The sequence below is a fragment of the Melanerpes formicivorus genome, unplaced genomic scaffold (assembly GCF_026170545.1).
Source record: "Melanerpes formicivorus ecotype bairdi unplaced genomic scaffold, bMelFor1.0.p_v2 SCAF_2970, whole genome shotgun sequence".
Taxonomy (NCBI): Eukaryota; Metazoa; Chordata; class Aves; order Piciformes; family Picidae; genus Melanerpes; species Melanerpes formicivorus.
Genome location: NW_027145321.1, coordinates 1 through 23,844, shown reverse-complemented (window position 1 = coordinate 23,844; position 23,844 = coordinate 1). Strand labels below are relative to the sequence as shown.

At 67.3% G+C, this 23,844-nt stretch overlaps 1 protein-coding gene across 1 annotated transcript; it reads left to right on the top strand.

The window, feature by feature from the left end:
• Nucleotides 1-2,057: 2,057 nt before the first annotated feature.
• XAB2 (XPA binding protein 2) lies at nt 2,058-23,415 on the top strand (the record flags this gene model as incomplete). Its single annotated transcript, XM_068136685.1, has 5 exons — nt 2,058-2,267; nt 11,241-11,363; nt 19,841-20,012; nt 22,530-22,658; nt 23,312-23,415. Coding segments are annotated over exons 1-5 (666 nt in total), but the record flags the coding sequence as incomplete, so codon positions are not given.
• Nucleotides 23,416-23,844: the final 429 nt, after the last annotated feature.

Genomic DNA, 23,844 nt, shown 5'->3' with positions numbered 1-23,844 from the left:
TGCCCAGGGCCTCGGGGCAGGCCTGATGGAGTCCATGCCCTGACTGTGCCCCCTATGTTCCCCCTTGGTGCCCCCCTGTGTGCCCCCTGTGTGCCCCCTATGCTCCCCCTATGCTCCCCCTATGCTCCCCCTATGCTCCCCTTTATGTCCCCCCTTGGTGCCCCCCCTGTGTGCCCCCTATGTTCCCCCTTGGTGCCCCCCTGTGTTCCCCCTCTGTTCCCCCTATGTGCCCCTCGTGTGCCCCCTTGGTACCTCCCTCTGTTCCCCCTCTGTTCCCCCCTTGTTCCCTCTATGTCCCCCCTTGGTGCCCCCTGTCTGCCCCCTTGGTTCCCCCTGTGTGCCCCCTGTCTGCCTCCCTTGTCTGCCCCCTGTTGTGCCTGGTTGGTTGCCCCCCTATGTGCCCCCTCTGTTCCCCCTCTGTTCCCCTTTTGTTCCCCCCTATGTCCCCCCTTTGTTCCCCCTTGGTGCCCCCCTATGTTCCCCCTTTGTTCCCTCTATGTCCCCCCCTATGCTCCCCCTGTGTTCCCCCTATGTCCCCCCCTTGGTGCCCCCCTATGTTCCTTCTATGTGCCCCCTGTGTGCCCCCTTGGTGCCCCCCTATGTTCCCCCTATGTCCTCCCCTGTGTTTTCCCTCTGTTCCCCCTATGTGCCCCCTGTGTGCCCCCTCTGTTCCCCCTATGTCCCCCCTATGTTCCCCCTTGGTACCCCCCCTCTGTTCCCCCCCTCTGTTCCCCCTCTGTTCCCCCTCTGTTCCCCCTTTGTTCCCTCTATGTCCCCTCTATGTTCCCCCTATGTTCCCCTTTGGTGCCCTCCTTGGTGCCCCCTGTGATCCCCCTGTGTGCCCCTCTGTGTGCCCCCTGTGTACCCTCCCTTGGTGTCCCCTGTGTCCCCCCCCTGTGTGCCCCCTATGTTCCCCCTATGTCCCCCCCTGTGTTTTCCCTCTGTTCCCCCTGTGTGCCCCCTGTGTCCCCCCCTATGTCCCCCCTATGTTCCCCCTTGGTGCCCCCCATGTGCCCCCCTGTCTGCCCCCTGTCTGCCCCCCGTTTGCCTGGTTGGTGCCCGCTGTGTACCCCCTCTGTTCCCCCTTTGTTCCCTCTATGTCCCCCCTTGGTGCCCCCTGTGTGCCCCCCTGTGTGCCCCCCTGTGTGCCCCCTCTGTTCCCCCTCTGTTCCCCCTTTGTTCCCCTTTGGTGCCCCCTCTGTCCCCCCTCTGTTCCCCCTCTGTTCCCCCTCTGTTCCCCCTCTGTTCCCCCTTTGTTCCCCCTTGGTGCCCCCTTTGGTGCCCCCTATGTTCCCCCTCTGTTCCCCCTCGGTGCCCCCTTTGGTGCCCCCTCTGTTCCCCCTCTGTTCCCCCTTGGTGCCCCCCTTTGGTGCCCCATGTGTTCCCCCTCTGTTCCCCCTTGGTGCCCCCTTGTGTGCCCCCTGTGTTCCCCCTCTGTTCCCCCTCTGTTCCCCCCTCTGTTCCCCTGTGTTCCCCCTCTGTTCCCCCTATGTTCCCCCTTGGTGCCCTCTTTGTTCCCCCTCTGTTCCCCCTCTGTTCCCCCTTTGTTCCCCCTTTGTGCCCCCCTGTGTGCCCCTCTGTGTGCCCCCTCTGTTCCCCCTCTGTTCCCCCTCTGTTCCCCCTCTGTTCCCCCTTGGTACCCCCCCTGTGTTCCCCCTGTGTTCCCCCTCTGTTCCCCCTCTGTTCCCCCTCTGTTCCCCCTTTGTTCCCCCTTTGTGCCCCCCTGTGTTCCCCCTGTGTTCCCCCTCTGTTCCCCCTTTGTTCCCTCTATGTCCCCCCTATGTTCCCCCTATGTTCCCCTTTGGTGCCCCCTTTGGTGCCCCCTGTGTCCCCCCTCTGTCCCCCCTCTGTCCCCCCTCTGTCCCCCCTCTGTTCCCCTCTATGTCCCCCCTATGTTCCCCTTTGGTGCCCCGTGTGTGCCCCCTGTGTGCCCCTCTGTGTGCCCCCTCTGTTCCCCCTCTGTTCCCCCTCTGTCCCCCCTCTGCTCCCCCTCTGTCCCCCCTCTGTTCCCCCCCCTCTGTTCCCCTCCTCGTGCCCCCCCCCGGTCGGTGCCCCGCGTTGGGCGCCCGCAGCGATCTTCCTGCTGTACGCGGGGCTGGAGGAGCGCTGGGGGGCTGGCGCGGCACGCCATGGCGGTCTGTACCAGCGCGCCACCCGCGCCGTGCTGCCCGCCCAGCAGCCCGAGATGTTCAACATCTACATCAAGAGGGCGGCGGAGCTCTACGGCGTCACCCACACCCCGCCCCATCTACCAGCAGGCCATCGAGGTGGGCACCCCCCCCCCCCCCGGGGCCAGCCGGGCCCGGCGGGCATCCGTGCCAGGCGGGCGCCGCGCGGCCAGGCGGGCACACGGACGGGCGAGCGGCCGGGGAGGGAGAGGGGGGAAGCAGGGAGGGAGGGGGGTGTGGGGAAGGGGGTGAGGGGTGGGCACCGAGGGGGCATGGAGGGATGTGGGCACTGAGGTGGCGTAGGGAGATGTGGGCACTGAGTGGGCATGGGGACAAGTGGGCACCAAGGGGCATGGGGAGATGTGGGCATGGGGAGATGTGGGCACTAAATGGGCATAGGGACAAGGTGGCACAGGGAGATGTGGGCACCGAGGGAGTATAGGGAGATGTGGGCACCAAGGGGGGCATGGGGAGATGTGGGCATAGGGTGATGTGGGCACTGAGTGGGCATAGGGAGATGTGGGCACTGAGGGGGCATGGGGAGATGTGGGCACTGAGTGGGCATAGGGAGAAGTGGGCACCAAGGGGGGCATGGGGAGATGTGGGCACCGAGTGGGCATGGGGACAAGTGGGCACCAAGGGGACATGGGGCCAAGTGGGCATGGGGAGATGTGGGCACTAAATGGGCATGGGGACAAGGTGGCACAGGGAGATGTGGGCACCGAGGGGGCATGGAGAGATGTGGGCACTGAGAGGGCATAGGGAGATGTGGGCACCAAGGGGGCATGGGGACAAGTGGGCACCAAGGGGCATGGGGCCAAGTGGGCATAGGGAGATGTGGGCACCAAGGGGTCATGGGGAGATGTGGGCACTGAGAGGGCATAGGGAGATGTGGGCACCAAGGGGGCATGGGGAGATGTGGGGCACCAAGGGGGTATGGGGAGATGTGGGCACTGAAAGGGCATGGGGAGATGTGGGCACCAAGGGGGCATGGGGAGATGTGGGCATTGAGGGGGCCTGGGGAGATGTGGGCACTGAGTGGGCATAGGGAGATGTGGGCACCAAGGGGACATGGGGAGATGTGGGCATAGGGTGATGTGGGCACTGAGTGGGCATAGGGAGATGTGGGCACCAAGGGGGCATGGGGAGATGTGGGCATAGGGTGATGTGGGCACTGAGTGGGCATGGGGAGATGTGGGCACTGAGAAGGCATAGGGAGATGTGGGCACCAAGGGGGCATGGGGAGATGTGGGCATGGGGAGATGTGGGCACTAAATGGGCATAGGGACAAGGTGGCACAGGGAGATGTGGGCAATGAGGGGGCATAGGGAGATGTGGGCACTGAGGGGGCATAGGGAGATGTGGGCACCAAGGGGGCATGGGGAGATGTGGGCACTGGATGGGCATGGGGACAAGTGGGCACCAAGGGGGCATGGGGCCAAGTGGGCATGGGGAGATGTGGGCACTAAATGGGCATGGGGACAAGGTGGCACAGGGAGATGTGGGCACCGAGGGAGCATGGAGAGATGTGGGCACTGAGGTGGCATGAGGACAAGTTGGTATGGGGAGATGTGGGTACAGTGGGCATGAGGAGATGTGGGCACCAAGGGGATATGGGGAGATGTGGGCACTGAGTGGGCATGGGGAGATGTGGGCACTAAATGGGCATGGGGACAAGGTGGCACAGGGAGATGTGGGCACCAAGGGGGCATGGGGAGATGTGGGCATAGGGTGATGTGGGCATTGAGTGGGCATAGGGAGATGTGGGCACTGAGGGGGCCTGGGGAGATGTGGGCACTGAGTGGGCATGGGGAGATGTGGGCATAGGGTGATGTGGGCACTGAGTGGGCATGGGGAGAAGTGGGCACCAAGGGGGCATGGGGAGATGTGGGCATATGGTGATGTGGGCACTGAGGTGGCATAGGGAGATGTGGGCACTGGATGGGCATGGGGACAAGTGGGCACCAAGGGGGCATGGGGCCAAGTGGGCATGGGGAGATGTGGGCACCAAGGGGGCATGGGGAAAAGGTGGCACAGGCAGATGTGGGCACCGAGGGGGCATGGGGAGATGTGGGCATAGGGTGATGTGGGCACTGAGTGGGCATAGGGAGATGTGGGCACTGAGTGGGCATGGGGAGATGTGGGCATAGGGTGATGTGGGCACTGAGTGGGCATAGGGAGATGTGGGCACTGAGTGGGCATGGGGAGATGTGGGCATAGGGTGATGTGGGCACTGAGTGGGCATAGGGAGAAGTGGGCACTGAGTGGGCATGGGGAGATGTGGGCACCAAGGGGGCATGGGGAGATGTGGGCACTGAGAGGGCATAGGGAGAAGTGGGCACCAAGGGGGCATGGGGAGATGTGGGCACTAAATGGGCATGGGGACAAGGTGGCACAGGGAGATGTGGGCACCGAGGGGGTATAGGGAGATGTGGGCACCAAGGGGGCATGGGGAGATGTGGGCACCAAGGGGGCATGGGGAGATGTGGGCATAGGGTGATGTGGGCACTGAGTGGGCATGGGGACAAGGTGGCACAGGGAGATGTGGGCACTGAGGGGGCATAGGGAGATGTGGGCACCGAGGGGGCATGGGGAGATGTGGGCATAGGGTGATGTGGGCACTGAGGGGGCATAGGGAGATGTGGGCACCAAGGGGGCATGGGGAGATGTGGGCATAGGGTGATGTGGGCACTGAGTGGGCATGGGGACAAGGTGGCACAGGGAGATGTGGGCACTGAGGGGGGCATAGGGAGATGTGGGCACCAAGGGGGCATGGGGAGATGTGGGCACCAAGGGGGCATGGGGAGATGTGGGCATAGGGTGATGTGGGCACTGAGTGGGCATGGGACAAGGTGGCACAGGGAGATGTGGGCACTGAGGGGGCATAGGGAGATGTGGGCACCGAGGGGGCATGGGGAGATGTGGGCATAGGGTGATGTGGGCACTGAGGGGGCATAGGGAGGTGTGGGCACCAAGGGGGTATGGGGAGATGTGGGCACTGAGGTGGCATAGGGAAATGTGGGCACCAAGGGGGCATGGGGAGATGTGGGCATGGGGAGATGTGGGCACTAAATGGGCATGGGGACAAGGTGGCACAGGGAGATGTGGGCACCGAGGGAGCATAGGGAGATGTGGGCACTGAGGTGGCGTAGGGAGAAGTGGGCACTGAGTGGGCATGGGGAGATGTGGGCACTGGATGGGCATGGGGACAAGTGGGCACCAAGGGGGCATGGGGCCAAGTGGGCATGGGGAGATGTGTGGCACTAAATGGGCATAGGGACAAGGTGGCACAGGGAGATGTGGGTACCAAGGGGGTATGGGGCCAAGTGGGCATGAGGAGATGTGGGCACTGAGAGGGCATGGGGAGATGTGGGCACCAAGGGGGCATGGGGAGATGTGGGCACTGAGTGGGTATGGGGAGATGTGGGCATAGGGAGAAGTGGGCACTGAATGGACATGGAGAGATGTGGGCACTGGATGGGCCATGGGGACAAGTGGGCACCAAGGGGGCATGGGGCCAAGTGGGCATGGGGAGATGTGGGCACAGTGGACATAGGGAGATGTGGGCACTGAGTGGGCATGGGGAGATGTGGGCACTGAGAGGGCATAGGGAGATGTGGGCACCAAGGGGGCATGGGGAGATGTGGGCATAGGGTGATGTGGGCACTGAGTGGGCATGGGGAGAAGTGGGCGCCAAGGGGGTATGGGGAGATGTGAGCACTAAATGGGCATGGGGACAAGGTGGCACAGGGAGATGTGGGTACCAAGGGGGTATGGGGCCAAGTGGGCATGGGGAGATGTGGGCACTGAGGGGGCATAGGGAGATGTGGGCACCGAGGGGGGCATGGGGAGATGTGGGCATAGGGTGATGTGGGCACTGAGGGGGCATAGGGAGATGTGGGCACCAAGGGGGCATGGGGAGATGTGGGCATAGGGGTGATGTGGGCACTGAGTGGGCATGGGGACAAGGTGGCACAGGGAGATGTGGGCACTGAGGGGGCATAGGGAGATGTGGGCACCAAGGGGGCATGGGGAGATGTGGGCACCAAGGGGGCATGGGGAGATGTGGGCATAGGGTGATGTGGGCACTGAGTGGGCATGGGGACAAGGTGGCACAGGGAGATGTGGGCACTGAGGGGGCATAGGGAGATGTGGGCACCGAGGGGGCATGGGGAGATGTGGGCATAGGGTGATGTGGGCACTGAGGGGGCATAGGGAGGTGTGGGCACCAAGGGGGTATGGGGAGATGTGGGCACTGAGGTGGCATAGGGAAATGTGGGCACCAAGGGGGCATGGGGAGATGTGGGCATGGGGAGATGTGGGCACTAAATGGGCATGGGGACAAGGTGGCACAGGGAGATGTGGGCACCGAGGGAGCATAGGGAGATGTGGGCACTGAGGTGGCGTAGGGAGAAGTGGGCACTGAGTGGGCATGGGGAGATGTGGGCACTGGATGGGCATGGGGACAAGTGGGCACCAAGGGGGCATGGGGCCAAGTGGGCATGGGGAGATGTGGGCACTAAATGGGCATAGGGACAAGGTGGCACAGGGAGATGTGGGTACCAAGGGGGTATGGGGCCAAGTGGGCATGAGGAGATGTGGGCACTGAGAGGGCATGGGGAGATGTGGGCACCAAGGGGGCATGGGGAGATGTGGGCACTGAGTGGGTATGGGGAGATGTGGGCATAGGGAGAAGTGGGCACTGAATGGACATGGAGAGATGTGGGCACTGGATGGGCATGGGGACAAGTGGGCACCAAGGGGGCATGGGGCCAAGTGGGCATGGGGAGATGTGGGCACAGTGGACATAGGGAGATGTGGGCACTGAGTGGGCATGGGGAGATGTGGGCACTGAGAGGGCATAGGGAGATGTGGGCACCAAGGGGGCATGGGGAGATGTGGGCATAGGGTGATGTGGGCACTGAGTGGGCATGGGGAGAAGTGGGCGCCAAGGGGGGTATGGGGAGATGTGGGCACTAAATGGGCACGGGGACAAGGTGGCACAGGGAGATGTGGGCACTGAGGGGGCATAGGGAGATGTGGGCACCAAGGGGGCATGGGGAGATGTGGGCATAGGGTGATGTGGGCACTGAGTGGGCATAGGGAGATATGGGCACTGAGTGGGCATAGGGGGATGTGGGCACCAAGGGGGCATGGGGAGGATGTGGGCACCAAGGGGGCATGGGGCCAAGTGGGCATGGAGAGATGTGGGCATACAGTGATGTGGGCACTGAGTGGGCATGGGGAGATGTGGGCACCAAGGGGGCATAGGGAGATGTGGGCACTGAGTGGGCATGGGGAGATGTGGGCACCAAGGGGGCATGGGGAGATGTGGGCACTAAATGGGCATGGGGACAAAGTGGCATGGGGAGATGTGGGCACCAAGGGGGCATGGGGAGATGTGGGCACTGAGAGGGCATAGGGAGATGTGGGCATTGAGTTGGCATGGGGAGAAGTGGGCACCAAGGGTGATGTGGGCACTGAGTGGGCATAGGGAGAAGTGGGCACCAAGGGGGCATGGGGAGATGTGGGCACTGAGTGGGCATAGGGAGATGTGGGCACTGAGTGGGCATAGGGAGATGTGGGCACTGAGGGGGCCTGGGGAGATGTGGGCACCGAGGGGGCATAGGGAGATGTGGGCACCGAGGGGGCATGGGGAGATGTGGGCACTGAGTGGGCATAGGGAGATGTGGGCATAGGGTGATGTGGGCATTGAGTGGGCATAGGGAGATGTGGGCACTGAGGGGGCCTGGGGAGATGTGGGCACTGAGTGGGCATGGGGAGATGTGGGCACTAAATGGGCATGGGGACAAAGTGGCATGGGGAGATGTGGGCACCAAGGGGGCATGGGGAGATGTGGGCACTGAGAGGGCATAGGGAGATGTGGGCATTGAGGGGGCATAGGGAGAAGTGGGCACTGAGTGGGCATGGGGAGATGTGGGCATAGGGTGATGTGGGCACTGAGTGGGCACGGGGACAAGGTGGCACAGGGAGATGTGGGCACTGAGTGGGCATAGGGAGATGTGGGCACCAAGGGGGCATGGGGACATGTGGGCACTGAGGGGGCATAGGGAGATGTGGGCACCAAGGGGGCATGGGGACATGTGGGCACTGAGGGGGCATAGGGAGATGTGGGCACTGAGTGGGCATGGGGAGATGTGGGCATAGGGTGATGTGGGCACTGAGTGGGCATGGGGACAAGGTGGCACAGGATGATGTGGGCACTGAGGGGGCATAGGGAGATGTGGGCATAGGGTGATGTGGGCACTGAGTGGGCATGGGGACAAGGTGGCACAGGATGATGTGGGCACTGAGGGGGCATAGGGAGATGTGGGCACAGTGGGCATAGGGAGATGTGGGCACCAAGGGGGCATGGAGAGATGTGGGCATAGGGAGATGTGGGCACTGAGGGGGCCTGGGGAGATGTGGACATAGGGTGATGTGGGCACTGAGTGGGCATAGGGAGATGTGGGCACCAAGGGGGCATGGGGAGATGTGGGCACTGAGAGGGCATAGGGAGATGTGGGCACTGAGGGGGCCTGGGGAGATGTGGACATAGGGTGATGTGGGCACTGAGTGGGCATGGGGAGAAGTGGGCACCAAGGGGGCCTGGGGAGATGTGGGCATAGGGTGATGTGGGCACTGAGTGGGCATAGGGAGATGTGGGCACCAAGGGGGCATGGGGAGATGTGGGCACTGAGAGGGCATAGGGAGATGTGGGCACCACAGGGGCATGGGGAGATGTGGGCATCGAGGTGGGCACCCGGTGCCAGGCGGGCACCATGGTGCCAGGCAGGCACCGCGCAGCCAGGCGGGCAGCCGGCCGAGCGAGCGCCGGGGAGGGAGAGGGGGGAAGCAGGGAGAGGGTGGGCATGGAGGGGGTCTGGGGAAGAGGGTGAGGGGTGGGCATTGAGGGGGCATGGGGAGAGGTGGGCATCGAGGTGGGCACCAGTGCCAGCTGGACACCCTGGTGCCAGAGGTCCGAGGGGGTGGGCATGGAGGGGGCATGGGGATGGGAAAGAGGATGGGGGGGATGTGGGCACTGGATGGGCATGGGGACAAGGTGGCACAGGGAGATGTGGGCACCGAGGGGGCATGGGTGGCAGGGTGGCAGGGGAGGTGGCAGGGTGGCAGAGGAGGTGGCAGGGTGGGTGGCAGGAGGGGTGGCAGAGTGGCAGAGGAGGTGGCAGAGGGGTGGCAGGGGAGGTGGCAGGGTGGCAGGGTGGGTGGCAGGGGAGGTGGCAGAGTGGCAGAGGAGGTGGCAGGGTGGCAGAGGAGGTGGCAGGGTGGATGGCAGGGGGGTGGCAGGGTGGCAGGGTGTGAGGGAGGGGGTGGCAGAGGGGTGGCAGAGTGGCTGAGGAGGTGGCAGAGTGGCAGGGGGGTGGCAGGGTGGGTGGCAGGGTGGCAGAGTGGGTGGCAGAGGGGGGTGGCAGCATGGCAGGGGGTGGCAGAGTGGCTGAGGAGGTGGCAGGGTGGCAGAGTGGGTGCCAGGGGAGGTGGCAGGGTGGCAGAGTGGGTGGCAGGCTGGCAAGGGTGGGTGGCAGAGTGGCAAGGTGGGTGGCAGGGTGGCAGGGGAGGTGGCAGGGTGGCAGAGGGGGTGGCACGGTGGCAGAGGAGGTGGCAGGGAGGGTGGCAGAGTGGGTGGCAGGGTGGGGTGGCAGGGTGGCAGGGGGGGTAGCAGGGTGGGTGGCAGGGTGGCAGAGGAGGTGGCAGAGTGGCAGAGGAGGTGGCAGAGTGGCAGGGGGGGTGGCAGGGGAGGTGGCAGGGTGCCAGGGGGGTGGCAGAGTGGCAGAGGAGTGGTAGAGTGGCAGAGGAGGTGGCAGAGTGGCTGAGGAGATGGCAGGGTGGCAGAGGAGGTGGCAGAGGGGGTGGCAGGGTGGCAGGGTGGGTGGCAGGGTGGCAGAGGAGGTGGCAGGGTGGCTGAGGGGGTGGCAGGGTGGCAGGGTGCCAGGTGGGTGGCAGGGTGGCAGGAGGGGTGGCAAGGTGGCAGGGGGGGTGGCAGGGTGGCAGGAGGGGTGGCAAGGTGGCAGAGGGGGTGGCAGAGTGGCTGAGGAGGTGGCAGTGGGGGTGGCAGGGTGGGTTGCAGCGTGGCAGAGTGGGTGGCAGGGTGGCAGAGGAGGTGTCAGGATGGCAGGGTGGGTGGCAGGGTGCCAGGAGGGGTGGCAAGGTGGCAGAGGGGGGTGGCAGGGTGGCAGGTGGGTGGCAGAGTGGCTGAGGAGATGGCAGGGTGGGTGGCAGAGTGGCAGGATGCCAGGGGGGTGGCAGGGTGGCAGAGTGGGTGCCAGGGGAGGTGGCAGGGTGGCAGAGGAGGTGGCAGGGTGGCAGAGGGGGTGCCAGGGTGGGTGGCAGAGTGGCAGAGGAGGTGGCAGGGTGGGTGCCAGGGGAGGTGGCAGGGTGGCAGTGGGGGCGGCAGAGGGGGGTGGCAGGGTGGCAGGGAGGTGGCAGAGTGGCAGGGGAGGGTGGCAGGGTGGCAGGGTGGGTGGCAGGGTGGCAGAGGGGGTGGCAGAGTGGCTGAGGAGATGGCAGGGTGGGTGGCAGGGGGGTGGCAGAGTGGGTGGCAGAGGAGGTGGCAGAGTGGCTGAGGAGGTGGCAGAGTGGCAGAGGAGGTGGCAGGGTGGCAGGGTGGGTGGCAGGGTGCCAGAGGGGTGGCAGGGTGGCAAGGTGGGTGGCAGGGGCGGTGGCAGGGTGGCTGAGGAGGTGGCAGGGTGGCAGAGCAGCAGGGTGGGTGGCAGGGGTGGGTGGCAGAGTGGCAGAGGAGGTGGCAGGGTGGCAGGGGAGGTGGCAGGGTGGCAGAGTGGGTGCCAGGGGAGGTGGCAGAGTGGCTGAGGGGGGTGGCAGGGTGGCAGGGGGGGTGGCAGGGTGGCAGGGTGGGTGGCAGGGTGGCAGGGGAGGTGGCAGAGTGGCAGAGTGGGTGGCAGGGGAGGTGGCAGGGTGGCAGGGGAGGTGGCAGAGTGGCAGAGTGGGTGGCAGAGTGGCTGAGGAGATGGCAGGGTGTCAGGGTGGGGTGTCAGGGGGGGTGCCAGGGTGTCAGGGGTGGGTGCCAGGCTGGCAGGGTGCCCGCTGTGCCCGCAGGTGCTGGGGGACGACGCGGCGCGGGAGCTGTGCCTGCGCTTCGCCGACATGGAGAGCAAGCTGGGGGAGGTCGACCGGGCCAGGGCCATCTACACCTACTGCTCCCAGATCTGCGACCCCAGGGTGAGCAGCTGGCACCTTGGGCACCCCCCTGGGCACCTGGGCACCACCCCCTGGGCGCCTGGGTGCCCACCCCACCGGCTGCCAGGGCGGCTTTCCCCCCCCCGGCCCCCCGGCGGCGGCGGCGGCCTGGGCGCAGGCAGCGGAGAGCCGGCGAAGGGCTGGGGGAGAGGGGGTGGGGGGGCGCCTCAGGGGGCAGGGTGGCACCTCAGGGGGCATCTGGTGGGCATGGGAGTGAGCCCAGAGGGGTGGAGGGGTGGCCAAGGGGGTGGGGGGCGTCTCAGAGGGCAAGGGGGCGCCTCGGAGGGCATCAGGAGGGGCATGGGAGCGACCCCGGGGGGGGTGGGTGGGCACAGGGCGGTGTGGCTGTGCCCTGAGCTGTGCCCTGATGCCCTCCCCAGTGCCAGGGCTGCCTTGTTGATGCCCTCCTTAGTGCCAAGGCTCCCTGACTTATGCCATCCTCAGTGCCAGGGCTGCCTGCTGAGGCTGTGCCCAGTCCCCTGATGCCATCCCTAGTGCCAGGCTGCCCCTAGCTGCCTGTGCTGTGCCCTGAGGCTGTGCCCTCTGCCCTGAACTGTGCCCTGATGCCCTCCCCAGTGCCAGGGCTGCCTGCTGAGGCTGTGCCCTGTGCCCTGATGCCCTCCCCAGTGCCAGGGCTGCCCGCTGAGGCTGTGCCCTGTGCCAGGGCTGCCTTGCTGATGCCCTCCCCAGTGCCCTGAGGCCCACCCCAGTGCCAGGGGATGCCTGGCTGAGCCCCTGTGCCCCCTGTGCCCCCCCTTGTGCCCAGCTCTCAGGCAGCTCCTGGCAGACCTGGAAGGAGTTGGAGCTCCGTCCCTGGCCCCAGGCTGTGCCCAGTGCCAGAGGCTGCCCCTAGCTGCCTGTGCTGTGCCCTGAGCTCTGTGCCCAGTGCCAGGCTGTGCCCTGATGCCCTCCCCAGTGCCAGGGCTGCCTGCTGAGCCTGTGCTCTGTGCCCTGATGCCATCCTTAGTGCCAGGGCTGCCTGCTGAGGCTGGAGGCTGTGCCCAGTGCCAGGCTGCCCCTAGCTGCCTGTGCTGTGCCCTGATGCCCTCCCCAGTGCCAGGGCTGCCTTGCTGATGCCATCCTTAGTGCCAGGGCTTCCTGCTGAGGCTGTGCCCAGTGCCCTGATGCCCTCCCCAGTGCCAGGGCTGCCTTGGTGATGCCTTCCTCAGTACCAGGGCTGCCTGCTGAGGCTGTGCCCAGTGCCCTGATGCCATCCCCAGTGCCAGGGCTGCCTTGCTGATGCCATCCCCAGTGCCAGGGCTGCCTGCTGAGGCTGGAGGCTGTGCCCTGAGGCTGCCCCTAGCTGCCTGAGCTGTGCCCTGAGCTCTGTGCCCAGTGCCAGGCTGTGCCCTGATGCCCTCCCCAGTGCCAGGGCTGCCTTGCTGATGCCATCCCCAGTGCCAGGCTGCCCCTAGCTCCCTGTGCTGTGCCCTGAGGTCCTCCCCAGTGCCCTGAGCTGTGCCCTGATGCCCTCCCCAGTGCTAGGGCTGCCTTGCTGATGCCATCCCCAGTGCCAGGGCTGCCTGCTGATGCCCTCCCCAGTGCCCTGAGCTGTGCCCTGATGCCCTCCCCACTGCTCTGATGCCCTCCCCAGTGCCAGGGCTGCCTTGCTGATGCCCTGTGCCAGCTCTCAGGCAGCTCCTGGCAGACCTGGAAGGAGTTGGAGCTCCGTCCCTGGCCCCAGGCTGTGCCCAGTGCCAGAGGATGCCCCTGGCTGCCTGAGCTGTGCCCTGCTGCCCTCCCCACTGCCCTGAGGCCCTCCCCAGTGCCAGGGGCTGCCTGGCTGACCCCCCTGTGCCCCCCTCCCCGTGCCCCCCACCCTTGTGCCCAGCTCTCAGGCAGCTTCTGGCAGACCTGGAAGGAGTTGGAGCTCCGTCCCTGGCCCCAGGGCTGCCCTTAGCTGCCTGAGCTGTGCCCTGATGCCCTCCCCAGTGCCAGGGCTGCCTGCTGAGGCTGTGCCCAGTGCCCTGATGCCATCCCCAGTGCCAGGGCTGCCTTGTTGATGCCATCCCCAGTGCCAGGGCTGCCTGCTGAGGCTGGAGGCTGTGCCCTGAGGCTGCTCCTAGCTGCCTGAGCTGTGCCCTGCTGCCCTCCCCACTGCCCTGATGCCCTCCCCAGTGCCAGGGCTGCCTACTGAGGCCGGAGGCTGTGCCCTGAGGCTGCCCCTGGCTGCTTGCGCTGCCTGCTGATGCCCTCCCCAGTGCCCTGAGCTGTGCCCTGATGCCCTCCCCACTGCCCTGAGGCCCTCCCCAGTGCCAGGGCTGCCTTGCTGATGCCATCCCCAGTGCCAGGGCTGCCGGCTGAGGCTGTGCCCTGTGCCCTGATGCCCTCCCCAGTGCCAGGGCTGCCTGCTGAGGCTGGAGGCTGTGCCCTGAGGCTGCCCCTAGCTGCCTGTGCTGTGCCCTGAGCTCTGTGCCCAGTGCCAGGCTGTGCCCTGATGCCCTCCCCAGTGCTAGGGCTGCCTGCTGAGGCTGTGCTCTGTGCCCTGATGCCATCCTTAGTGCCAGGGCTGCCTGCTGAGGCTGTGCCCAGTGCCCTGAGGCCCTCCCCAGTGCCAGGGCTGCCTTGGTGATGCCATCCCCAGTGCCAGGGCTGCCTGCTGAGCCTGTGCCCAGTGCCAGGGCTGCCTTGTTGATGCCCTCCCCCAGTGCCAGGGCTGCCTGCTGAGCCTGTGCCCAGTGCCAGGGCTGCCTTGCTGATGCCCTGGGCCCCCCCTGTGCCAGCTCTCAGGCAGCTCCTGGCAGACCTGGAAGGAGTTGGAGCTCTGTCCCTGGCCCCAGGGCTGCCCTTAGCTGCCTGAGCTGTGCCCTGATGCCCTCCCCAGTGCCAGGGCTGCCTGCTGAGGCTGTGCCCAGTGCCCTGATGCCATCCCCAGTGCCAGGGCTGCCTGCTGAGGCTGGAGGCTGTGCCCTGGGGCTGCTCCTAGCTGCTTGCACTGCCTGCTGATGCCCTCCCCAGTGCCCTGAGCTGTGCCCTGATGCCATCCCCAGTGCCAGGGCTGCCTGCTGAGCCTGTGCCCAGTGCCCTGATGCCATCCTTAGTGCCAGGGCTGCCTTGCTGATGCCCTCCCCAGTGCCAGGGCTGCTTGCTGAGGCTGTGCCCAGTGCCAGGGCTGCCTTGCTGATGCCATCCTTAGTGCCAGGGCTGCCTGCTGAGGCTGTGCTCTGTGCCCTGATGCCATCCTTAGTGCCAGGGCTGCCTGCTGAGGCTGGAGGCTGTGCCCAGTGCCAGGCTGCCCCTAGCTGCCTGTGCTGTGCCCTGATGCCCTCCCCAGTGCCAGGGCTGCCTTGCTGATGCCATCCTTAGTGCCAGGGCTGCCTGCTGAGGCTGTGCCCAGTGCCCTGATGCCCTCCCCAGTGCCAGGGCTGCCTTGGTGATGCCTTCCTCAGTACCAGGGCTGCCTGCTGAGGCTGTGCCCAGTGCCCTGATGCCATCCCCAGTGCCAGGGCTGCCTTGCTGATGCCATCCCCAGTTGCCAGGGCTGCCTGCTGAGGCTGGAGGCTGTGCCCTGAGGCTGCCCCTAGCTGCCTGAGCTGTGCCCTGAGCTCTGTGCCCAGTGCCAGGCTGTGCCCTGATGCCCTCCCCCAGTGCCAGGGCTGCCTTGCTGATGCCATCCCCAGTGCCAGGCTGCCCCTAGCTCCCTGTGCTGTGCCCTGAGGTCCTCCCCAGTGCCCTGAGCTGTGCCCTGATGCCCTCCCCAGTGCTAGGGCTGCCTTGCTGATGCCATCCCCAGTGCCAGGGCTGCCTGCTGATGCCCTCCCCAGTGCCCTGAGCTGTGCCCTGATGCCCTCCCCCACTGCTCTGATGCCCTCCCCAGTGCCAGGGCTGCCTTGCTGATGCCCTGTGCCAGCTCTCAGGCAGCTCCTGGCAGACCTGGAAGGAGTTGGAGCTCCGTCCCTGGCCCCAGGCTGTGCCCAGTGCCAGAGGATGCCCCTGGCTGCCTGAGCTGTGCCCTGCTGCCCTCCCCACTGCCCTGAGGCCCTCCCCAGTGCCAGGGGCTGCCTGGCTGACCCCCCTGTGCCCCCCTCCCCGTGCCCCCCACCCTTGTGCCCAGTTCTCAGGCAGCTTCTGGCAGACCTGGAAGGAGTTGGAGCTCCGTCCCTGGCCCCAGGGCTGCCCTTAGCTGCCTGAGCTGTGCCCTGATGCCCTCCCCAGTGCCAGGGCTGCCTGCTGAGGCTGTGCCCAGTGCCCTGATGCCATCCCCAGTGCCAGGGCTGCCTTGTTGATGCCATCCCCAGTGCCAGGGCTGCCTGCTGAGGCTGGAGGCTGTGCCCTGAGGCTGCTCCTAGCTGCCTGAGCTGTGCCCTGCTGCCCTCCCCACTGCCCTGATGCCCTCCCCAGTGCCAGGGCTGCCTACTGAGGCCGGAGGCTGTGCCCTGAGGCTGCCCCTGGCTGCTTGCGCTGCCTGCTGATGCCCTCCCCAGTGCCCTGAGCTGTGCCCTGATGCCCTCCCCACTGCCCTGAGGCCCTCCCCCAGTGCCAGGGCTGCCTTGCTGATGCCATCCCCAGTGCCAGGGCTGCCGGCTGAGGCTGTGCCCTGTGCCCTGATGCCCTCCCCCAGTGCCAGGGCTGCCTGCTGAGGCTGGAGGCTGTGCCCTGAGGCTGCCCCTAGCTGCCTGTGCTGTGCCCTGAGCTCTGTGCCCAGTGCCAGGCTGTGCCCTGATGCCCTCCCCAGTGCTAGGGCTGCCTGCTGAGGCTGTGCTCTGTGCCCTGATGCCATCCTTTAGTGCCAGGGCTGCCTGCTGAGGCTGTGCCCAGTGCCCTGAGGCCCTCCCCAGTGCCAGGGCTGCCTTGGTGATGCCATCCCCCAGTGCCAGGGCTGCCTGCTGAGCCTGTGCCCAGTGCCAGGGCTGCCTTGTTGATGCCCTCCCCAGTGCCAGGGCTGCCTGCTGAGCCTGTGCCCAGTGCCAGGGGCTGCCTTGCTGATGCCCTGGGCCCCCCCTGTGCCAGCTCTCAGGCAGCTCCTGGCAGACCTGGAAGGAGTTGGAGCTCTGTCCCTGGCCCAGGGCTGCCCTTAGCTGCCTGAGCTGTGCCCTGATGCCCCTCCCCAGTGCCAGGGCTGCCTGCTGAGGCTGTGCCCAGTGCCCTGATGCCATCCCCAGTGCCAGGGCTGCCTGCTGAGGCTGGAGGCTGTGCCCTGGGGCTGCTCCTAGCTGCTTGCACTGCCTGCTGATGCCCTCCCCAGTGCCCTGAGCTGTGCCCTGATGCCATCCCCAGTGCCAGGGCTGCCTGCTGAGCCTGTGCCCAGTGCCCTGATGCCATCCTTAGTGCCAGGGCTGCCTTGCTGATGCCCTCCCCAGTGCCAGGGCTGCTTGCTGAGGCTGTGCCCAGTGCCAGGGCTGCCTTGCTGATGCCATCCTTAGTGCCAGGGCTGCCTGCTGAGGCTGTGCCCTGTGCCCTGAGGCTGCCCTTAGCTGCCTGAGCTGTGCCCTGCTGCCCTCCCCACTGCCCTGAGGCCCTCCCCAGTGCCAGGGGACCTGCCTGGCTGACCCCCCTGTGCCCCCCTCCCCATGCCCCCCCCCCCCTTGTGCCCAGCTCTCAGGCAGCTCCTGGCAGACCTGGAAGGAGTTGGAGCTCCGTCCCTGGCCCCAGGGCTGCCCTTAGCTGCCTGAGCTGTGCCCTGATGCCCTCCCCCAGTGCCAGGGCTGCCTGCTGAGGCTGTGCTCTGTGCCCTGAGCTGTGCCATGAGGCTGTGCCCCAGTGCCAGGGCTGCCTGCTGAGCCTGTGCTCTGTGCCCTGATGCCATCCTTAGTGCCAGGGCTGCCTGCTGAGCCTGGAGGCTGTGCCCTGAGGCTGCCCCTGGCTGCTTGCGCTGCCTGCTGATGCCCTCCCCCAGTGCCCTGAGCTGTGCCCTGCTGCCCTCCCCCACTGCCCTGATGCCCTCCCCAGTGCCAGGGCTGCCTTGCTGATGCCCTCCCCAGTGCCAGGGCTGCCTTGCTGATGCCCTGTGCCAGCTCTCAGGCAGCTCCTGGCAGACCTGGAAGGAGTTGGAGCTCCGTCCCTGGCCCCAGGGGCTGCCCTTAGCTGCCTGAGCTGTGCCCTGCTGCCCTCCCCAGTGCCCTGAGGCCCCTCCCCAGTGCCAGGGCTACCTGCTGAGGCTGCACCCTGATGCCATCCTTAGTGCCAGGGCTGCCTGCTGATGCCATCCCTAGTGCAGGGCTGCCTGCTGAGGCTGTGCTCTGTGCCCTGAGCTGTGCCCCTGAGGCTGTGCCCAGTGCAGAGCTGCGTGCTGATGCCATCCCCAGTGCCAGGCTGCTCCTAGCTGCCTGTGCTGCCTGCTGAGTGCCAGGTTATGCCCAGTGCCAGGCTGTGCCTAGCTCCATAGGATGCCTCCAGTGCCAGGAGCATGCCCTGAGCTCTGTGCCCAGTGCCAGGGCTGCCTGCTGAGGCTGTGCCCTGTGTCCTGATGCCCTCCCCAGTGCCAGGGCTGCCTTGCTGATGCCCTCCCCAGTGCCAGGGCTGCCTGCTGAGGCTGTGCTCTGTGCCCTGATGCCATCCTTAGTGCCAGGGCTGCCTGCTGAGGCTGTGCTCCGTGCCCTGAGCTGTGCCCTGATGCCCTCCCCAGTGCCAGGGCTGCCTGCTGAGGCTGTGCCCAGTGCCAGGGTTGCCTTCCTGATGCCCTCACCCAGTGCCAGGGCTGCCTTGCTGATGCCATTCTTAGTGCCAGGGCTGCCTGCTGATGCCCTCCCCAGTGCCCTGATGCCCAGGGCTGCCTGCTGATGCCCTCCCCAGTGCCCTGATGCCCTCCCCAGTGCCAGGGCTGCCTGCTGAGCCTGTGCCCAGTGCCAGGGCTTGCCTTGCTGATGCCCTGGGCCCCCCCTGTGCCAGCTCTCAGGCAGCTCCTGGCAGACCTGGAAGGAGTTGGAGCTCCGTCCCTGGCCCTAGGGCTGCCCTTAGCTGCCTGAGCTGTGCCCTGATGCCCTCCCCAGTGCCAGGGCTGCCTGCTGAGGCTGTGCTCTGTGCCCTGAGCTGTGCCCTGAGGCTGTGCCCAGTGCCAGGGCTGCCTGCTGAGGCTGTGCTCTGTGCCCTGATGCCATCCTTAGTGCCAGGGCTGCCTGCTGAGGCTGTGCTCTGTGCCCTGAGCTGTGCCCTGAGGCTGTGCCCAGTGCCAGGCTGTGCCCTGATGCCCTCCCCAGTGCCAGGGCTGCCTGCTGAGGCTGGAGGCTGTGCCCTGAGGCTGCCCCTAGCTGCTTGTGCTGTGCCCTGAGCTCTGTGCCCAGTGCCAGGCTGTGCCCTGATGCCCTCCCCAGTGCTAGGGCTGCCTTGCTGAGGCTGTGCTCTGTGCCCTGATGCCATCCTTAGTGCCAGGGCTGCCTGCTGAGGCTGTGCCCTGTGCCCTGATGCCATCCTTAGTGCCAGGGCTGCCTGCTGAGCCTGTGCCCTGTGCCCTGATGCCATCCTTAGTGCCAGGGCTGCCTGCTGAGCCTGTGCCCTGTGCCCTGAGGCCATCCCCAGTGCCAGGGCTGCCTGCTGAGGCTGTGCTCTGTGCCCTGATGCCCTCCCTAGTGCCAGGGCTGCCTTGGTGATGCCCTCCCCAGTGCCAGGCTGCCCCTAGCTGCCTGTGCTGTGCCCTGAGGCTGTGCCCTCTGCCCTGAGCTGTGTCCTGATGCCCTCCCCAGTGCCAGGGCTGCCTTCCTGATGCCATCCTTAGTGCCAGGGCTGCCAGCTGAGGCTGCTCTCCAGTGCCAGGCTGCCCCTAGCTGCCTGAGCTGTGCCCTGAGGCTGTGCCCAGTGCCAGGGCTACCTGCTGAGGCTGCACCCTGATGCCATCCTTAGTGCCAGGGCTGCCTTGCTGATGCCATCCCTAGTGCCAGGGCTGCCTGCTGAGCCTGTGCCCAGTGCCAGGGCTGCCTTGCTGATGCCCTGTGCCCAGCTCTCAGGCAGCTCCTGGCAGACCTGGAAGGAGTTGGAGCTCCGTCCCTGGCCCCAGGGCTGCCCTTAGCTGCCTGAGCTGTGCCCTGATGCCCTCCCCAGTGCCAGGGCTGCCTTGTTGATGCCCTCCTCAGTGCCAGAGCTGCCTGCTGAGGCTGTGCCCTGTGCCCTGATGCCCTCCCCAGTGCCAGGGCTGCCTGCTCTGGCTGTGCCCTGTGCCCTGATGCCATCCCTAGTGCCAGGGCTGCCTGCTGAGCCTGTGCTCTGTGCCCTGAGCTGTGCCCTGAGGCCCTCCCCAGTGCCAGGGCTGCCTTGCTGATGCCCTCCCCAGTGCCCTGAGGCCCTCCCCAGTGCCAGGGCTGCCTTGCTGATGCCCTGTGCCAGCTCTCAGGCAGCTCCTGGCAGACCTGGAAGGAGTTGGAGCTCCGTCCCTGGCCCCAGGCTGTGCCCAGTGCCAGAGGATGCCCCTGGCTGCCTGAGCTGTGCCCTGATGCCCTCCCCACTGCCCTGAGGCCCTCCCCAGTGCCAGGGGCTGCCTGGCTGACCCCTTGTGCCCCCTTCCCCGTGCCCCCCACCCCTGTGCCCAGATCACAGGCAGCTTCTGGCAGACCTGGAAGGAGTTTGAGCTGCGCCACGGCAACGAGGACACCATCCGGGAGCTGCTGCGCATCAAGCGCAGCGTGCAGGCCACCTACAACACCCAGGTCAACTTCATGGCCTCCCAGATGCTCAAGGCCTACAGCAGCAGCGCTGGCACCGGTCAGGGGGGTGCCCAGGGGGGCGGGCACCGGGCTGGGGGCACCCCCAGGGGGCTGGGCAAAGGGCTGGGGGTGCCCCCAGGGGGCTGGCAAAGGGCTGGGGGGCAGGCGGAGGGAGGCGGAGGGTTGGAGCTGGGCATGAGGGGGAGCCAGGGGGAGCTGGGGGGTGGGCAGGGGGGTAGGAGGGGCACCCATGGGCACCCAGCTTGGCATGAGAAGCAGCCATGGGCACCTAGAAGGGCAGGAAGGGCACCCAGCTTGGCAGGGAGGGCACCCATGGGGGCAGGAGGGGCACCCATGGGCACCTAGAAGGGCAGGAAGGGCACCCAGCTTGGCAGGGAGGGCACCCATGGGGGCAGGAGGGGCACCCGGGGGGGCAGGAGAGGCACCCAGCTTGGCAGGAGGGGCACCCAGGTTGGCAGAGGGAGCAGGAGGGGCACCCAGCTTAGCAGGGAGGGCACCCATGGGCACCTAGAAGGGCATGAGGGGCACCCAGCTGGGCAGAGGGGGCATGGGGGCACCGAGGGGGGGCATGAGGGGCACCCAGCTTGGCATGAGAGGCACCCATGGGCACCTAGCAGAGGCAGGAGGGGCACCCAGCTTGGCAGAGGGGGCACCCACGGGCACCTAGGTTGGCATGAGAGGCACCCATGGGCACCTAGAGGGGCAGGAGGGGCACCTAGCTTGGCAGGGAGGGCAGCCATGGGCACCCAGGGGGGGCAGGAGAGGCAGCCATGGGGGCAGGAGGGGCACCCATGGGCATCAAGGGGCAGCAGGAAGGGCACCCAGGAGGGCAGGAAGGGCACCCATGGGCACTTAGCAGGGGCATGACTTAGCAGGGGCATGAGGGGCACCCAGCTTGGTAGAGGGGGGCAGGAGGGGCACCCAGCTTGGCAGGGAGGGCACCCATGGGGGCATGAGGGGCACCCATGGGCACTTAGCAGGGGCATTGAGGGGCACCCAGCTTGGTAGAGGGGGCATGAGGGGCACCCAGCTTGGCAGGAAGGGCACCCAGGGACACCCAGCTTGGCATGGTAGGCACCCATGGGCACCCAGGTTGGCATGAGAGGCACCCATGGGCACCTAGAGGGGCAATGAGGGGCACCTAGCTTGGCAGGGGAGGGCAGCCATGGGGGCAGGAGGGACACCCATGGGCATCAAGGGGGGCAGGAGGGGCACCCAGCTTGGCAGGAGGGGCACCCAGCTTGGCAGGAGGGGCACCCAGCTTGGCAGAGGGAGCAGGAGGGGCACCCAGCTTAGCAGGGAGGGCACCCATGGGCACCTAGAAGGGCATGAGGGGCACCCAGCTGGGCAGAGGGGGCATGGGGGGCACCGAGGGGGGGCATGAGGGGCACCCAGCTTGGCATGAGAGGCACCCATGGGCACCTAGCAGGGGCAGGAGGGGCACCCAGGTTGGCAGAGGGGGCAGGAGGGGCACCCATGAGCACCTAGAGGGGCATGAGGGGCACCCATGGGCACCTAGCAGGGGCAGGAGGAGCACCTAGGAGGGCAGGAAGGGCACCCAGGGGGGGCAGGAGGGGCCACCCAGCTTGGCAGGAAGGGCACCCATGGGCACTCAGGTTGGCATGAGAGGCACCCACAGGCACCTAGAGGGGCAGGAGGGGCACCCATGGGCACCTAGAGGGGCAATGAGGGGCACCCCAGCTTGGCAGGGAGGGCACCCAGCTTGGCATGAGGGGCACCCAGGTTGGCACGAGGGGCACCTAGGTTGGCATGAGAGGCACCTATGGGCACCCAGGGGACAGAATGGGCACCCAGAGGGAGCAGGAAGGGCAGGGAGGGCACCTAGCAGGGGCGATGAGGGGCACCCAGCTTGGTAGAGGGGGCATGGGGGGCACCTAGGAGGGCAGGAAGGGGCACCCAGGGGGGGCAGGAGGGACACCCATGGGCATCAAGAGGGGGCAGGAGGGGCACCCAGCTTGGCAGGAGGGGCACCCATGGGCCGCCTAGCTTGGCAGGGAGGGCACCCATGGGCATCTAGCTTGGCATGAGGGGCACCCAGGTTGGCAATGAGGGGCACCCAAGGGGGCAGGAGGGGCACCCATGGGCACCCAGCTTGGCATGAGGGGCACCCAGGTTGGCATGAGGGGCACCCAGGCTGGCATGAGGGGCACCTAGGGGGGCAGGAGGGGCACCCATGGGCACCTAGAGGGGCATGAGGGGCACCCAGCTTGGCATGAGGGGCACCCAGGCTGGCCATGAGGGGCACCTAGGAGGGCAGGAGGGGCACCCCATGGGCACCTAGAGGGGCATGAGGGGGCACCCAGCTTGGCATGAGGGGCACCCAGGCTGGCATGAGGGGCACCTAGGGGGGCAGGAGGGGCAACCCATGGGCATCTAGCTTGGCATGAGGGGGCACCCAGCTTGGCATGGTGGGCACCCAGGTTGGCATGAGGGGCACCTAGGAGGGCAGGAGGGGCACCAGGGGGGGCTCAGGGTGCCAGGGCAGCCCTGCTGAGGTGCCCCCCTGCCCCCCCTGCCCCCCTGCCTGTGCCAGTCTCAGACCTGGCCCCGGGGCAAGAGCGGCCTGGACGAGATGAAGCTGCTGGAGCAGAGGGCAGAGCAGTTGGCAGCTGTTGCCCACAGGGGACACCCCCAGGCCCCAGGGCAAGGTCCTCTTCGTCAGGTGGGCACTGCCAGCCCCTCCCCTGGCACCCCTGGGCACCCCCTGGCACCCCCTGGGTACCCACAGCCCTTCTTTTGGCACCCCCCTGGGCACTCCCAGACCCTCCTGGCACCCCCTGGGCACCCCCTGGGCACTCCCCAGCCCCTCCCTGGCACCCCCCTGGGCACCCCCAGCCCTTCCCTGGCACCCCCCTGGGCACCCCCCTGGGCACCCCCAGCCCCCTCCCTGGCACCCCCCTGGGCACCCCCTGGGCACCCCGAGCCCTTACTTGGCACCACTCCTGGGCACCCCCTGGGCACCCCCAGCCCTCCCCTGGCAGCCCCTGGGCACTCCCAGCCCTTCCCTGGCACCCCCTGGGCACCCCCTGGGCACCCCCAGCCCCTCCCTGGCACCCCCTGGGCACCCTCAAGCCCTCCCCTGGCACCCCCTGGGCACCCCCAGCCCCTCCCTGGTACCCCCTGGGCACTCCCAGCCCCTCCCTGGCACCCCCTGGGCACCCCCTGGGCACTTCCCAGCCCTTCCCTGGCACCCCCCTGGGCACCCCCTGGGCACCCCCAGCCCCTCCCTGGCACCCCCTGGGCACCCCCTGGGCAACCCCCTGGCACCCCTGGGTGCCCCCCTGGCAGTGGGCACTGACTGGTTTGGGTGCCCAGGGCTGAGGGCCCCGGGGGGGCTCTGGCCCTGCCCCAGCAGGGGAACCCTGAGGAGATCGACCTGGGGGAGGAGGAGGAGGAGGAGGAGGAAGCTGAACCTGATGGTGAGAGGGGGGAGGGGGGGAGGGGGAGGGGGGAGAGGGCAGGCAGTAAGGGGGGGGAAGGGGGGCAGGGGGAATTGGGGGGGGGAGGGGGATGGGGAAGAGGGGGAGGGGAGGGGGCAGGGGGGATGGGGAGAGGGGGATATGAGGAGGGGAGAGAGGGGGAGAGGGGGGAGTGGGGGGGATGGGGGAGAGGGGGGAGGGTGGGAGGCAGCAGGGGGGGGGGGAAGGGGCCAGGAGGAGGGGGAGGAGGCCAGGGGGGAGGATGGGGAAAGGGGGGAGAGGGAGGAGGGGGAGAACGGGGAGGGGGAGAGGGGGTGTCGAGGGGGGCGAGGGGGCCAAAGTGGGAGATGGTGGAGCAGGGAGGGGGATGGGGAGAGGGAGGGAGGAGAGTGGGCTGGGGCGGGAGGCAGTGGGGGGGGAAGGGGCTGG